The following is a 17,743-nucleotide window of genomic DNA, read 5'->3' as shown; positions in this document are numbered from 1 at the left end:
TAATGATGTTAAACAAAAATTGCAGGTGTAGTTTAAAATAATGTTCTGCATGTTTGAACTTAACTAGTTGATTAGATCATATTGTTATTATCACCTTGTTTGTGTAGAGTTTCTACTAAGAATTGCAAACACATGGATTGAAATAGCTTTTATAATAGGCTATTAATAATCTTTACATGAAACTCTTGCAAACAATCTACTTTATTTACACGTTAGAAGTTCAGAAATTTGGGATAATCCAAACTCATTTGAACTCGAAAAAAATAAATAGTTGAACCTCTAATTTTAATTCTAACATTGGCATCAAAAAGATAATTCTATTAAACCACCAAAAAAAAATATGATTGCTTTAAATACACCAAAAACTAAAAAGATGATGGTAGTCTTGATACCAAAAGCAAACAAAGGGTAAAATTGAGTTATTTCTGATAATTTAATGACGATTTTCCCCTTTTTTGCCACGATGAATTGTTATGTTACCAAAAGAATATTTTTGAAACCAAAAACATACAGAGAGTAAATGTAAACTTGACCCTATTCTTTGTAAAAAAGAGAAAAAGAAAAGAATTCATCATACTTTTAAACTTGCACAAGATAGTTCAAAAATGTTCTCAATAAACACTTGAATAATTATTGAATTTTCCTTTTACGAGATCCTATAAGACAAAATCCCCCATGACATCTCAAGAAAAAGAACTAATCTCTATCAAAATCATATTGTACATATTCCGTATATGCCTTCATCAATTTAAGATCCAGCATGTTGCGGGTTTTCCTTATCATAAAAAAATAAAAGAATAAAAAAATTTAAGATCTAGCCTCTATAAAAACCCTATTACACCATTTCTATCAAAATTTCTTAGCAGCATGAATGATGCCTACAAAATTTTAGTGACGCGATTATTTTCACTATGATACAATTAAATAACAAACTACATGACAGTAAGAAACAGAAAGGGAAAAAAAGAATGGAGTTTTACTGCACTCAGTAATCTCCTCTCCTACTAGCGACAAGGTCGCTAGTGATATCATCCTCTTCATTTTCACATTGTTGCAGAAATTCTTTGTAAGACTCATTATAAGCAGTAGCCATTTGCAGATAAGTAATTGCATCATTCTTGCGGCCAACATTCAACAACGTACTGGAATATAATCATGTACCAGTTTAATCAATTGTAGAATTGGAATAAACAAGCGGTTTTCTAGAACTTGCTTTGAGAATATAGACCACGAATCAAGAACTAAAACAATCATTTACCTTGACAGTAGTACTAATCCTTCGTAGTAATGGGCCTTGCTCTTTGGGTCGTCTGGCTCTTTCAACATGGCTAGGCGTTCCAGGTGTGCAAGTCCCTCTCCCATCTTACCCTATAAAAGAAACGGAATGGTTAAATATCACTATGAGAAACCTACTTCCAGTATAACTCTGACTTGAACTAGCCTAGATTTCTGGTTTGGCTCAAGAAAGGAGAGCCCTTGAGATATCCAATGACCGAGCCCAAAAATACGGCAAGTCAAGCTCAAAACATCACGAGGAAAATAGAAGTTGGGTCCAACTAAGCTCTACTCAGAGAGCAACTTAGACAGTAATCATATTTAGAGGGCATAAACAATGTCTCGAATCCTTAATATGAAGATTCAAGAATAAAAAAAAAAAAAGGAATTGAAGACTACATTAACCAATATTCTGGAGGTGTCAGCAGCCTTTCAGCTTCATCCACCATCCAAGCAAACTCCAGGCTCTGAGAAATCAGCCGACAACACAACCCACATTCATATAATTTGTTTGATTCAACCTTAATTTGAGTCCAACAAGTGGGATGAGGAAAGAAAGGGAGCGAAATTTAGCCAAAAGAGATTTTGAGAACCGGTATTCTTCAGAATTCTTAATGCTGGAGACCTCCAAAAACTTATGAACAAATTGTGGTCTAATACAAACTAATTACGAAGACCCTGAACTGATCAGCTTCCTCTACATTTGCTTCCTTACACTAAATATAAGGTTTATAATACATTTCCACTTATTCATATCAAACACATGCAAGTAGAAGACACCTTTCGATGTAAGTTGAGGCTGGCCTTAGGCTAGACTTGGGGTCAATCCTACGAGGAATGATGTCGACACATTGGCTACCGCATCTTCATCTGCACCACTTGGTCCGTCACCTGCAGAGGTTGGAGAGAAGGGGTATTTATTGGGCCTTATTTGGAGATGCAGACACTACTTGTGCGGCTGGAAGGGATTGGCGAGGGTGCTGAGGAGTGCGAGCGACGTGCACTCGAGGCGGCTTGGCGATAGTGAGAATGCAAGACTGGAGCGAGTCCGGCAGCAGGTAGCTGGAGCTTCGAGCTCGGAGCACTACAGATGGTTCTTCCCAAACTGTTATAGAGGCACACATTAATGCACCGGGGTCTCCACCGACGGACCCCCAAGCCTCTAGCTAGTTCTTTGGCACTTAGGTGCCACAGGTTTGTTTTCACCCTCAGTTCTTTATTTTTAGTGCAATGGGACATTGCACATTGTTTTAAGTGGGGTGAGATAGATCTGTCTAAGAGTGTAAAGGATGAAGTCCGAATAGCCTGAACACTCTGATCATGCCTAGGGATTTTCTTGCCTAGGTTCTTTTTCAACCAAGGACTATTAAATTACTGTTGAACTGGGCATGTTTAGGATGTTGATTGTGAAAGTCAACTAGAAACAAAAGCACGATAGCAGTATTGATGAGATTAATATCCCTCCAAATTAAATTCTGTGTGCTTTGTGCTATATTTGTGTTATTAATTAGCGAATTGTGTAGGATCTTTGCACAACATGATAGGAATTGATAGGATAACATGACTTAAGTTGGAGCATGAACCAGATACTCCGATAATTTGATAGTGAAATGATGTGCTATGTGGGTGTTTGTTCATTCATACGATATGTGTCAATCTAGAAACTTGCCCCGTTAGTCTTGCTAGGATGATTGAACTGTTAATTAGGGAAGGACATAGTCATTGTTAAAGTTAAGTCCACCAAGCCTAAAAGCAACCAACCTAATAAAGAGCTCCCTTTGATCCAAATTTGTAGTGCCTTAAATAGACCGTTCTTTCAATATACCCAATTCACCTCCCCTTTGTGAATGTTAACCTTTGTTTTGGCCCTGGTTCCTCCTTGTACATCGTGCACCTCAACTCAGGCTAAAAGCCTAATTAGAGGGTGGCTACTATAGAAGAACACAAGAAAAGGAAGGGTTATGAGAAGAGTTGTGTATTGAGAAAAGAGAAGATAATTAAGACGGTGTGGCTGCCGAAAGAAAATAAAAAGATAAGAGGATAAAAAGCTGAAGAAAAGTTTGAAATGGAAAAAAAAATGAGTCAAAAGCCACACTGAGCTTTATTGAAAAATAAAATGAGGAGAACAGAAAATAGAGGTGACACAAGTATTGGTTGTAAAAGAAGAAAATAGTCAATGTAATGTCAAGAAGGCCACAAAGGCCACTTTAAATCTAAATACACCAAACCTAAACCTGAGCCTGCAAGCTAAAAAAAGTCCTATAGTTTTTTTTTTAAAAAAAAAAGTCCTATAGTGATCCTAATTTAACGGTTCGAGAGTCTAAGTAGAAGATAAGGGCAAGCCTACGGCCTTGAGCATGTATTGTATTGAATACAATTGTGAGAGTGAGCGTATACCGAGACCTTGAACTTGAAATACATGTTGATATCTCTATGAAAAATAGGACTTCTTTGCCGCAGGGGCACAAGCTACATTGTCGAAACGTCAATATCTTGGTAATTGTTATCTGTGTATGTGAATGTATGGATTATTGAGGAAAAGTCCATGTGATTGCTTGAAGACTAGGTTTACTTTTGCATCGTGTCCTTTTTGTGTTAGTAAGTGTCGCTTAAGTTGAGAGTGTCAATTGTATCGGGGATTTACAGTACTTATTATGCTTTAAACTTGGGGTTTCACATGTTTAAGCATTTGTTAGTAGATTCGATGGTATTTTACGTGTGTTTTGCAGAAATTTCTACGGTCTGCATTCTGTACTCGTAGACTCCAGGTTTCTAAATTTTTCTAAGTGTAGAGTCAAACTACGAAGCCTTCTACGAATCATAGGATATCCTACAGCCCGTACGGGCTTTCGTAGAACCCAGTAAACATAAACAAAAAGACCCGACCCAAACCCTCCATTTCAAATTCATTCCCCATTTCCCGTTTCCTAAATCGTTTCAACTGTTACACCCTCTGTTTCCCAACCTTTCATCATCCATCACACCACATTAAAAACCCACAAATCCATTATCTTCCTGTTCTTCTCCATTTTCCTTTTCTTTTCTTTCCCACAAAATTCTCATCCTCCATTTACAAGAGAAAGTCGTGGGTCACAGACAGTAGGAGTTAAGGAATTCGAGTCATTGTCAAAATCAGACACAATCACAATTTCACTGAAAAGGTATGGATGTAAATCTTAAGAGTACCAATTTTGATGTTGAAATTACGTTGTACTTAACCTAGGGTTGAATTTATTGTGTTTCGCGTTGCTTATAACAAATGATGATGTTGAACCCTGAGAATGATGAATTGTGAGTGTTTGTAGTGAAACTAATGTGTGTCCATGATTAGGAATCTTGTTCGGTTGTTGGTTTGATTAATTTGTGATTAGAGTGTGAAATAGGCACACTGACCTGGGTTGTTTGCGACATACGAGGGTCTTCTACGGACCGTAGAAAATTCTAAAATCCATAGTTGCCCCTTGTAGACAAGTCCCAGGTATCAGTGTTGTCTATTTCACCAGTGTTTCTACGATTTCTATCTACGAGGTAGGACCTCTACAAAATCGTAGATATGACTCGTACAAACATCTAATGTCTAAAGACATATGAGGGGGACTACGAAGCCTGTCTACGATCCGTAGAAATTTCTACAGCTCATAGATCAATCTCGTAGTCCCAGAGTGCACACACTACTAGCCTAAGTTAGGAACTACCGGTTGACATACGGTTCACAGGAATTTTGACAGACCATACTGACTAACCATAGTTGTAACTTCAGAAATTTAAAAGCTGGCCTCCTTTCCTACGACTGGGTCCTACGAACTGTGGAATGTTTAGAATAAAAAATAGTGTTATTCCTGAATTATTATATTTTTTCTAGGTTTTGTAGTTTTGTTTTCAGTTCTTGCTTTCATTTGGCACTTGTTAGGCACTAACAATGCCTCCATAGGTACAATGCCAAGAAGTGGGGAAACCTACCGGATCTTCATCTCGGTCCGAGACCTCATCCAAATACCAGCTGATGAACGAACTTACTGACGATGAGCTAAGTGAGGATCTCATCGCAGTCAGGAAAACTCACTATTAAACATCTCTACAGTAGACCCTTGTCATCAAAATGAGAGGAAACCATTAATGTCTTCAGTTCCAGAACTAGTAGGTTCTTAGAGTGTCCACCTATTCTTATGAATGGCTTCCTTGTAACTTCCTTCTCTCTTGAAGGATTGGGCTAAGAAGAGAGCCAAGGACTAATTTGAATTCGTGCTCACATAAATATATTAAGGAGAGTAAAGTGAACAATTTATCTCTAAATTTCATTGAACAAGACAAAAATGTTCTATTACATGATATCTGAAAAACTAATTTATCTGTAATTTGATAGCCCATATCTATAGACAGTATGCTTGAACATCATCACAAGCTTCTGTTATACACACACACACACACACACACACACACACATATATATATAATGCCTCAAATTCTTTACAAAGACATACATCCACTCATTAGCTTTTGATGAGCTTCAAGCAGAAACAATTACATATGCCTAAAATTAGACAAATTGAGGTGAGCTAATATTGCTACTCTAATTAGACATGAACTTCTCCATCAAAACAAGCAACTTTTGATCCATTTTTATCTGTATACATGTTTAGATTGATCTAATGCTACTCCAAGTCTTTTACTTCCCCATCAGAATAAGGCAGTTTCCGGTTTTTTTTCGGTTTAAATAACCTAGGACTGGGATAGTAACTTACATTAAAGACCCCCTGTTTATTAAGCTTGCAATGCGGCTTACAAGTCCGAACCACCCCTCGTTAGGCTTATTTCCAGGGATAATAATCACTGATCTAGTTTGATCATTCACAATAACCAAAACAAATCTACCATACTTCTTGTACTGAGGTTTAGCTAATTTTGAATAGTGAAAAAAAGTAAAGAGAGAACATGCAATGGCTAGGATTTCCTTCAATAAATAGACATGGCAGAAGTACAGGGAGGAAGACTAATCAGTTTGTCTAGAATATGGGGAGGGGAGGGGGAAGAGCAGCTAGGTATTGGGGGAGTCCATGTTGACTCCTCACTATCATTATATAGAAGAGCAGCAATCAGGCATCAGCAGGCCTTTAGGGGCATGTGGGGTCTATAAGAATAAAATATACTCCCTCCTTTCAATTTGTTTATCCTATTTTGACTTGGCATGGAATATAAGAAAATAAAGAAGACTTTTGAATATTGTGATCTTAAATTATAGATATATCAAATGTATCAAAATGCCCTTTAATCTTGTGGTCTTAAACATGTCATATGGAAATTTGGAACTAAAGAGTTGCCAAAAAGGAAAGAGGCATACTTTTTGAAACGGACGAAAAAGGAAAGTAGGACAAGTAAATTGAACCAGAGAGAGTATATAAAAATGGAAGATGAATGATTGACGAATTTCAAGCTTAACATACTGTAGATAATGAGGAATTTCACAGAAATATTTGAATAGAAAAGAGAACTAAGATGAAACTTCTAGCAACTACAACCCCAGAGAAAAAGGAAGAGGGAATTTTTGTATAGAAACCTTCTCGTCTGAAAATAATTTAAAATTATACCACAATTGTGTTTCAACAGTCCAACCCACTAAAAGTTTACCCAAAATAGATCCCCTATATATATGGTTTCTCTATTGTCGGCTCTCCGCCATCCCCTATAAATGATGCAAGGTACTCAATATCTGTGACTAGAATTATTATTGGTTTATATCAAGTAAATATGGTGTCTGAGATGAACTTGAATGGAGTGGTCAGTGAGAATTCATATAGCCGATCCCAGTTTGCTCGGGATCGAGGCATAGTAGTTGTATTTATAAGTCAATCATCAAGCCATTTTGTCAAAATGCCATTACCTGCCGTATACAGGCAACACCTGCCCATTGAGATGATAGAATCATCAGATCTACATCTTCAATTTCCATTTGATTCTCCTTTAGCAGAAGCTGAACTTGCAGAAATTGACTTTGATCAATGACCAGTAACAAATCAACTCTGCTGGATTATAGCAGCAAAGTTAAGATCATTAGAAAAATGAAGTTTTCTGCATAGTAAACTGCATACTACATAAACTGTAAAAGGTCCCAAATATAGAAAAACAGATTTTGACTTCCCAAATTCAGTCACCCTTGCCATGAACTGAAAATAATAACGTTCAGGAAATTCTTAGTCCAAGAAAGCCAACTGATCTTCTTCATCAAGAAGATCAGTAAACTCAAACTGAAATGCGGGAGTTCAAACTCAAACCTTAGCAATGGTACGTTCCAAGTATTCAGTAGCTTCTGGTAAGGAACCATCTTGCAACAGTGTCTGGCCAATAATAAGCAAAGCTCGAACATTCTCAGGATCCTTGGCAATAGCAAGTCTGTAACACAGATATTAAAAAGAGGATGCTACAGAGAAGGGAAAAAGAAATGAGGCGGTGAGGATTGCTTTTATCAAAGGAGAGAAATACCGTAGAAAGGACATAGCTTCATGTTTACGTCCTCCTGCTAAGAGTTTGATCGAGAGCTGATGAGATTTCAACAAACGAAGATTTAGAAAGCAGCAAGATAAATTCAACATTTCAAGTCTCAATATCAGGAAACGAAAATAGTTACTAACATTAACCAATTCATGAGGTGATAGGTTCTGGACAGATATTTTGCTCTGATTTTTTGATGGATCTATTTTGATTTCTCCAGTATTACCCAACTCTTTCTGATGTGCAGCTTCTGATTGAGGATCCTTCTGAGGTAGCCCCAGTTTCTTGCGAACATTTGGATGGTTTAGAGATAGTTGCTGTATATAAAAAGGTAATGAGTTCTAAGAAACAAAATTTTTCCAATACTCACCACACCGATTGATTCATGAAGATGTGAGAAGTGCAACCCTAAGACACAACATTTTTCAACGACCGCTATTAGACAAGGAAAAATTTACAAAAGAGAACGTCAGCTACGTAGGATTTGCTAAACAGAGTGTGTCTAGAGGGAGCAAAAGTGAAATAAAGAGGAGAGCATAGACATTTTCCAAGGGAAGTTTGAAGAAAAAGTTATATCTTCATTATCTAGTAGTTCATCTATCGTGCTCTCTTTCCACATTAGGAGGAGGAAAAAGCAAATTTGAAACTTAATGCCTTTTGTGTAATAAAACCTCTTGGCATCTAGTGGATAACATGAGAGGTTACAAAACTTCCTAACAACAACAGACTACTTAAGCATTTGTCGGCATGCCCAGTCAAGCGAGAAATAAAGTTGGGATGAGGAACCTTAGGAAGAATACTTCAGAGGAGATACCTGAATAACAGTCATCGAACTATTGGTAAGCCAAAAAACTAAACTCCCCTGAAAAATAGAAATATGAACAAAAACTTCATTTCATGCACACAATCCTTTGTCAGGTATATCAAGATAGAAAGGCAAGCAAAAAAGTCAGAAAGACAATGCAATTATTTTATTTTGCAATCCCCTCTCCTGCTCTCCAACCCAACACCGAAAATTTTAAGCAGATTAAAGAAAAAGATAGTGACCATCAATGTAAATATCTATTTGCATGTGATCAGTCCACCACTGCTACCATTCTTTCACATAAAACCTGACAGACAACTAAATCAAGTTTCTCCATCCATCACCAACTTCAAAATTCATTGGGGCTTCCCGTTCTGCCAATTTATATTGTACTATTCGGGTAGTCTCATCAGGTCATAGTTCAATTGGCAACTCATTAACTTCCAAAGCTCAGCTTTCACCAATTTCAAACAACCATTGATGTGCCACTTGTTCATCACTATATCAATTACATTAATTGCATGCCTTATGCCTAGTATAATCCATCTCTCAGGAATAAAAAAGAGAACAGTTCGCAAGAGAAACTAACCCTATCAGACAAAAACATTAAATCATGATATACTACTTGCAATCCATCCAATTATAATATGGTTTGAGTCTAATAACTTTATAAAAGCAAGAGATAGGCCATAGAGCTGCAAATTACGATGACAAAAATCTCCTACAGTGAGTGACCAACTGTCCATAAATCCTAGGTACGCATATTCAAGCTAATCATGATGCAAACCACCTAGAAAAGCAAGAACATCCCGACTATTCCAATTCACAGCTCTAACATGATGAATTGCTCAGGTACTGAGATACTCAGATTAAAAGCAGAAAAAACAGTGTATTTACAATAACATAAATATTTTTTTCCTTAAATGGAGAAAACAATTTTAAGATAAAAAGGGTCACAAAGAATGGACACAAAAGTCAAAAGTATGCCTCCATTAACAACTTTCAAGAAAACAATGATTCCAGCTACTGTTGAGACCAATAAATTAACAGACCAAAATAATGTTCCAGGGGAACCAACATAAACAGTTCAAAGATAAAAAATCAGTTTCCTTCTTCAAGTTATCTTACAATTAGACCACAAAGCTAAAAATAATTAAGGAAAACATGGGATGCCAAGTTCAAACATAAAAATGGACAAATCCTACAGCACATATTATTTTGGAATCAAATGGTTGATTACCTGGGGCATATGGAATGTAATAAATAAAATGGGTAATGTCAGGACTTCCAAGTACTTCTTGTAGTACTGTAACCCAAAAAAAAAAACGGAAGTGTTAAGACTTGCATCTCAAAATTATCATCAGGAAAACAGAAAACTATAGATAACATCCTAATGTTTTGTTTTCAAGGTTTACGAGCCTAAATTTGAGAGTTTTCCCATAACACCTCACACGTTCGTAGACATTCAATTTGATTTATTAATATTTTAACAAAGATATTTTAGTTTTTTGATGAAGTAAGATGTTGTATTTGAAAGGCATCAAGGAGATGCAAGTTACACACACAAAAACATGGTTAACTCATGAGAACAAAAAGAATGGTCGCTAATGATATCTAAGAAGGGTAATATATCATTAACACGGGATAAATTGCTCCAATGGGAGAGCTTAATAAGGGAAAAGGATTTCAAACTGCTAATCGAAAAAGAAAGATGAATTATAATTTGATAGGGTGAGAAGAATTTTGCATAAAGGAGGCGGACTCCATACCAGACTTTTTGGAAGCCTTGTGAAATATATAGGCCTTTTCCTTTCTGTTCTAGAGTGGTCAGGCCCAGCACTAGCTCTATGCTGATGAATAATATGTTAACATTATCAAAAAATAATTTTATATCTCTAGATACTTAAAATATTTCAAAGGATTGAGAAATCGATATCCGAATTCACTTCACAAATTCTATTATTTGATACTCGTATTCCGAAACTAGGCATTCTTTTTGGATAGGAGGATAGAATTTTTAGATTTTCTCAAATTCTTTGGATAACTGTGGTAATAAGATAATCGATAAGTTAAAGATGTACCTCCACAAATGGAGTTTGAATAGAGATTGGTTAACTGTGGTAATAAGATAATCGATAAGTTAAAGATGCACCTCCACAAACGGAGTTTGAATAGAGATTGGTTTAAGTCCCTTTATTACACCGCAAATTGACAAAAATCACTTTTAGATCAAAGTATGAGGATATATCGCATAAATTTCTGACAGATTACTGAATACTGACCTTGGCTATTAATCCCACGAATCCACTCATTTTTTCAACTGAAGATTTCCGAAAAGATACCTGAAGTAATAGAAAGAGAGAGATCATCTCTATCAAAAAGCATGGGGGGAAAACACCTCGAATATCACTTGCATAAGAAACTAACCAAGCTCACTATACTATATACTCGAATACACTGTGCGGCATTCTCAAAATAATCAATTTCAAGAAAGTGTTTCTGGAAACTTGTTTTCCCCCCTTATATTCCCTTCCATTAACGAGACAAAAGTTTATAAAAGTCATTTTGTGCGCAAGGGAAGGAGAAATATTAGGAAAAGACTTATTTTAAATGTAGCCCCTTGATGTTTTTATTTCTTATTTATTTATATTTTTTATCACGAGAAGATAACACTATTTAGTTTAGCTAACATCATATCATGTTTTTGAATTCTGCTATTTGAATCCCATCACCAATAAATTACCAACTACTTATAATATTCTTCCCACTTTCCTCGTCTGTTTCTTTCCCTTTCATCTTTTGGTTGGTTATTTTTCTTCCTCATTCCCAGCCCCTTTTATTGGTGATTCTTTCTCTTTCGCTTCGCATTTCACGTCACACTTCAGAACTTTTATCCATCTCATCCTCTGAAAACACACTGTTATTTCCCCAGGCCAACCTTCTCTATTCTTTATAACTCACGGCCACAAGAAATACAGGCAATATCAGATAAATCTTTTCCATTGTACTGTTGCATCATTTTTTGGGCGAAAGCTTTTCGGCTTCGACAGTTGAGTGAAATGAAAATTGAATTATGCCTTTAGATAGATCCTGTTCAAGTCTTATCTCATACCCTGAAACTGTAGCTTACTTGAACTAGATTTTGCAACTGTGACCATAAAAGATGGCTTCTTGAACCAATTGCTAAAGTCGTGTGTGGTAGCGAACATTCTTCTTTTTCTTTTCTGGAATGCGATGGTGTCCAAGCAACTTGCGCACACCTCGACTATTCCACAAAGTACTTGCACACACCTCGACTTTTCAGGCCTGCCCCAAACATTAAACAGTATCTAAGACCCACCAGCCATTGCAAGGTGGGCACCAAGAGAACATGTCTGAATATTAAGAGCCGGTTAACCAGCACGAAATTGATCATGTTGACGATCAAATACCTAAACATAAGTAATATTGGATAACAGTTCATCCTCCAAACAGAAAAGGAAAAAAAAATTATATATGAAAATGTAGCTAGTATCAAGGCCAAGAACAAGGTACAGGTCTCTTAATCCCGTAATGAAACTCTGTTACCAGTTTCCACAAAGAAAGACGACAAGAAAACAGAATGGCAGTAAATCTCAAGGTTGATAAAAGCAATATACCTGAACGTTAATATAATGCAATCCAGCAATCAGTAATGGAAAGACTGGCCCTAAAACACCACTAGGGACCTCAGTCAAGTTCTGAAACCAAAGAATGCCCCCCTAAAATGAAATGAAATGGGAATAAGTATCATCAAGTGGACAGAATATTTATTTTTTTCTGAAACAGAAGTGGACAGAATATTTAAACTCAAAAAAGTTTCAAAGCTTTATGATTTATCATACAGGAATTAGACTACTACTCCCTTTGTCCCAAATTATGTAGCCTTTTCCTTTTTACTTTGTCCCTAAATGAATGCCATTCTTCTATAATTAGAAACAATTCAACTTTAAAATTCCCAAGTTACCTAATTAAATTATTTATAGTTCACACAAATATCTACGGTTTGTTTTAAACCTCAAGTTTCAAAGGTCTTCCTTTTTAAAAACTTTGTGTCAGGTCAAACAGTGCCACATAAATTGGGATAGAGTAACTAAAGTAATTTGGTAAGAACAAACAATATACTTTTTCTATAAAAGTCCAAGCAATTTGGTAAGAAGAAACTATATACTGGCTATTAAAGTCCTTCATAAATAATTTGACGTTCTCTATCAACTACTTTCATAGAAAAAGTGAAGACAGCAGTGAGGAGTGTGTAGAGACGGAGGTGGATGAGAAAAGAAATGACTTCTGCTAGAGGCAGACAGGAGAATTCATGGTATAACTGACTGGAGTTTTCTGGGAGTTCATGGAGTAGAACGTGAGAGTCCAAAATAGAGAATTGGGACAATGATAGTCAATAGACTAGTCTGGGATAGGAAGTAACATGGGTTATAAAAAGGAATTTCGATGAGGTTCCCTGATGAAAGTGTGGGACGTGAGACATATTCCGAGGCAAGGGAGGGATCTTAAATTTTGTTACTATCACCAACAAGTTGACTTCCCTCGGACAGGTATCAGATTTACTAGGTCCAAAGTAAGGTTCAAGACCAAATCAACACTTGAGATCTTAGTGTGGGCATTGCATAGGTCTAGACATCCTAGTGGCCAATGAAGCTCTTGGCTGGAGATTGAAATCAGGTGAGTCTGTAATCAAATGAGTTCGATGCATTTGCATCACAAGTGACAGATACCCGGTGCTAGTAAATAGAGAGCCAGCGGGGGTTTTCACTCCTCAAAATGGGATTAGAAAGGGCCATCGAGTGCTGTTTGGAAGAGTGTGGCTCCCACTAAATTGAAGTGTTTTGTCTGGTTGGCAGCTAGGAGAGCTTGTTTGACTCATGAAGCATTACAGGAAAGGAGCCTCACAATAGCTTCTAGATGCTTACTATGCAAAGAGACTCTGGAAACCAACAAACACTCGTATATGCCAGAACACCAGCAGACTTATTGAGTTGTTGGATCAGAAGGGGGAGCAACAAGAGTCAAAAGAAGTGGTGGAGAACCGTACCTGCTTGCATCTGGTGGAGCTCAATAAAGAAGATTAAACGGAAAGTAATTACTTCCTTAGGTTTTTGGTGTAAAGAACAAAATATAGAAGAGGAAATCCAATTAGTGTACCCTGTGCGCACCCAAAGGGTTGCGGCTGCGGGTTCCCTTGCCATCAAAAAGAAAAAAGGTTCTTGGTAAGTATTTCTGTGTTTTCCCCTCCCTTCTCTGTTACAACTTTTTGGAGGTGGCCACCATAGCCCTTAATGTTGAGGTATACAAGTTACTAGTTCAAAAAAAAAAACGAAAACCTCATTGGATGTGTATAAAATGCTCTTTGTTTGCAGGAGGAGATGCGACGAAAGCAAAAGAAGAGGAAAAAACAAGCCAAGCGAACTATTTACTATTTATGTTGCATATATTGAATGCCTCACTTACTTGAGAATTACCATTTAGTTTCACCGCTATGTTGTCGAATCGCATGTTATATGCATCAACAATTGTTATACAGTCAGTTTTTCACTAGCATGTTATATGCATCAACAATGCTTATACAGTCAGCTTTTGACTAGGTGTATCAATTGGGCCTTGTAAAAGATAATGATACAAAACCAAACTAAGCAAAATTAAGGGGAGAAAGAAACACTTATAATAGGAGAAAGAAAACCAATCCTGCACAAGAATTGCATATATGAAAAAGGGTGTTCTTACACAATCAAAGCCTTCATGATGATGCAGTGACATTCTTCTAATAGTCGTAATCCAAAGAAGAAAGCAGGGCACCTAAAATGCATAAAGATCATGACCAATATGACAAAATTAATCTACAACATCCTACTATCATCAATGAAGTACCAAATTTCATGCGGAGATTTCAAAAGCTTCAACTGAATAAAAATAACATCAATATCTACTTTTTTGTGTGAAGTCTTCTGAAACAAAGCAAACAGACACGGAAAACGAAACATAACTTATTGTAGTCTAACTCCTACTCATCTAAATAGGCAAATAATCAATTCTAAAACATGAAGACTTTCAAATTTTTGTTTTCTTCGCATGGTTTTCAAATAAATGTAGCAATTTCTTCAGTGTTCTATAATGTATAATGAAAGAGAGTCAATTATCTAGCATATATATGGGAAGTCATCAGAGGCAAGTATACTTGATATAATAAATTATATAGGATTATCACCTGAACTGTCAGAGAGGCGAAGTACCAAAAAAATGAAGGACAGCCTGCTGCTCGTTTCTCCTTGAAAAAGATTTTAAGTTGGTCTCTAAGACTCCTTCCTGACATAGGCGGAGGCAGTGGAGGAGGCACTAAAAAATGCATAAATAGATCAGTTAAAATTAATAGCTTCTGGTGTGCATAGATCTCTTTTAAGAGGTAAAATATTATGTCCACCGTCTCAAACAACTCATTGAGGCTAGCCTCTTCACTCTTTCTTTTTCGTCCATATTTGTTAGGGTGGTCATGTCATTATGAGATTGATTCCTTACAGAACAAAGAAAATAGCAGGCATTAGCAAAGTTATCTTAGTTCTTTTTTTCATGTCTTCTTTAATCAGTAGTGTGGGGGCTAGCTTGAGAGCACCTCCTCAACTGATCTGCAGGGCAACTTGGCTGGATCACAAGCATAGTTTCCCAAATCATGCCCATCAAGGCTGAAGCATATGGGAATACCAAGTATTGTAGCTGGGATTTGAACCTGGCGTCCACATTGTTGCTCTCATGCCTCAACCACTAAGCCATCCTCTTGAGAACATTGTGTAAGTTTCATTTTAAAGAAGAGCACCCCAAGAAACATGAACTATTAAATGAAACAATAGCCAACTCTAATCTAGAGTGAATATATAGTTATATACTGAAGCACTTGGAGGGAAAGAAGTAGAACTGACGATAAAGTATATACAAGTTAAGTTAATCTTGGGCAGATTTTAATACTCTAAATAGACATGTCGACAATGTGAAATTGAAAAGAGTATTGGGAAGTTTGTTGTGTTTGGACATAATTTCACTTGGAGACAAAAGTTGAAGTTTATAGAGTAAAAACCATTGAATCACTTGAGATACTCCTCAAACAAAGTATTTTGACTTCAAATTCTCTATTTCAAGTTGAAGTTAAAAACACACATTTATGGGCAATAAACATCTCAAATTGAAGTTGAGATAATGAAATAATTTAAATGGACAACAGGCCTTAAATATCATTGTTCCGAAAATCCAACCAAAGGAAAAAGAGGCCCACCTACTCATTCCCCTCTTCACTCCATACTACTTTTTGAGTTCCAAAATTAGCATCAGATAAAAGGAAATCAATGGTGCTGAAAACAAAGCCTCACATTTAGGAAATAACTCTCCAATTCTCTTCAACTTGTGGAGTTGCAATAATACAAACGGGAATAACGTAAGCCTGAAAGCCACTGCTGAAGAAACTATAATGATCCACCTGCAAACCAAGTACGTACAGTGTATGGTTTCAAAATCAAGGGCCCATATACTAGCATTGGATAAAATTTAGAAAAAGAAAATACTAAATCAAGACATTACAAACTGTTCTACGGGCTTTTAGAAGGAACTTCGTCAATAAAAATGTTCCTCAGTGGTTGAAAAACTGGTCAATCCTTGTGCTAATTAATAGCCCTTGTAAAAGTTGAGTCCTATTAATGAAGACTGAACTTTTTTTTTTGCAAGGTAAGGACAGAGCAGTTATTTTTCCACCATATAATACAGTTCACAAGCTAGAATTTTCAGCATTGTTTGCTTATCTTCTGTATATGAATTTCAAGCTGGGTAACATGGCTCTTTTCACCTTACTGAATCAATTATCAAAGCCATTTTTAGAACTACATTACAATTTTATACTGAAACTAGGAATTTTAAAAATACCAGCAAAAAGCTTAGAATTTCTGGAAATTTATATGAACGTGCTTAACAAAAAATTTGGAACCAATGGAGTATGTTACCATGGGAAGCCAGTGAGGTCATGATAACCATCCAGCAACGAAATCAAGGCACGTACTGGAAGAATGGACTCCTCAACATTTGCACTAATATTTTCGCTGATCAACAAATCGGTGTTCTCATTCTGAGTAACCACTGAGTCGTCACTGATGTTACCAATTCGCAAGTCGACAGTGGAGAAGGAACGGCAGAAGGAAACACTGTGCGGAATAACAAATAGCCGCTTTGATGGTAACAACGAGTTCAAAAAATGGACATACCGGTTGTGCCCACGGTTGTGATCGGAAGGGTTTGAGGGTTTATTGTGAGAATCTGAAGAAGTGAAATTGTGGAGAAAGTATATTTCCGGCGAATTACGAGAGTAGCGGCGGTGCCGGAGGACTCTCTGAATCGACATGATGTACCGGCGGTTGGTATCGGATGGCAGAATATCTAATAGCTTGTAAATCACATAAAAAAGATAATCAATACTAGACAAGTTTGGTGCAACATCTCGAGCAAATCCCTTACTTTATTTACACTTTGGTCCCTATTCTAGAAAAGTCTATATTTTCTAGGATCTTCCAAGCCTTTCAAGAAATATCTAAATTATTCTAGAGAACTCTCAAGTCTTCTTGATTAATCTAGAAAGTTCTAGAGTTTTCCGCAAACTTCTCCACTCCACAACTCTAGACCTTTCCGCCTCTATCCGGATGCAAAATTTAACTATGATATGGTGGGACGTGACACTCTCCCTCACCTATTGATGCGATGACTGCGTCGCATCGTCACTTTATCGGCGATCGAGTCTTGTCTTCTCGTACGCGCGACCAATAGTCCATTAACTTGATTAATGCCCTCGAGCAACTCTTTCAATTGCTTCTTTATCTCTTCTAACTCGGCCTCACGATCTACATTCTTCCTAGGAGGCAAGCACCTCGGTGACTTCTTTGGCATCACAACGTTGTTCCCTCTTGGAGCCTTTTTCATGCCTAGTGGCAAGGATTTCTTAGCATCGTTGTCTTCTTTCAAACTTGTAATGGTGGCTAAAAATGTCGACTTCTCCTTCTTAGGATTTTTCTTGAGCTCAATGGTCGTTAGTCGGACCTTTCATTCTGTCTTCGGTGCATTAACCATGGGAACCATGCATGTTTCTCCTTTCTCAATGACAAGAAGCCGTTGGAGATA

The 17,743-nt window shown here is 36.8% G+C and overlaps 1 protein-coding gene and 1 long non-coding RNA gene across 10 annotated transcripts; both read right to left on the bottom strand.

Moving 5' to 3' along the window:
* Positions 1–683: 683 nt before the first annotated feature.
* On the bottom strand, positions 684–17,094 carry LOC101253961 (ALBINO3-like protein 3, mitochondrial). Of its 9 annotated transcripts, none has more exons than XR_003244369.2 (15): positions 16,579–17,093; positions 15,955–16,061; positions 14,805–14,932; positions 14,324–14,395; positions 12,205–12,306; positions 10,849–10,908; positions 10,336–10,416; positions 9,807–9,872; positions 8,576–8,623; positions 7,902–8,078; positions 7,753–7,808; positions 7,545–7,662; positions 7,154–7,292; positions 1,259–1,368; positions 684–1,142 (listed from the first exon to the last, which is right to left on the bottom strand). XR_003244369.2 is itself a non-coding variant. In XM_010314476.4 (15 exons), the coding sequence occupies exons 1-15, from the start codon at positions 16,971–16,973 to the stop codon at positions 986–988; spliced, it is 1,767 nt and encodes a 588-aa protein (XP_010312778.1). In that variant the 5' UTR covers positions 16,974–17,089; the 3' UTR covers positions 684–985. The 9 variants fall into 9 exon arrangements, 6 of the variants coding, with proteins under 6 accessions (XP_010312778.1, XP_025884164.1, XP_010312779.1 ...); XM_010314476.4 differs by having other exon boundaries at positions 7,154–7,243; positions 16,579–17,089; XM_026028379.2 differs by having other exon boundaries at positions 7,154–7,243; positions 15,861–16,061; positions 16,579–17,008.
* LOC138339576 (uncharacterized) lies at positions 15,055–15,345 on the bottom strand. The gene is made up of 2 exons (XR_011212423.1): positions 15,207–15,345; positions 15,055–15,107 (listed from the first exon to the last, which is right to left on the bottom strand). It is a non-coding gene; the product is annotated as an uncharacterized lncRNA (long non-coding RNA).
* Positions 17,095–17,743: the final 649 nt, after the last annotated feature.

This window comes from Solanum lycopersicum, chromosome 11, assembly GCF_036512215.1.
Source record: "Solanum lycopersicum chromosome 11, SLM_r2.1".
NCBI classification, from domain to species: domain Eukaryota; kingdom Viridiplantae; phylum Streptophyta; class Magnoliopsida; order Solanales; family Solanaceae; genus Solanum; species Solanum lycopersicum.
Note: the sequence above shows the minus strand (reverse complement) of the source record. Positions and strands in the feature narration are given on the sequence as shown.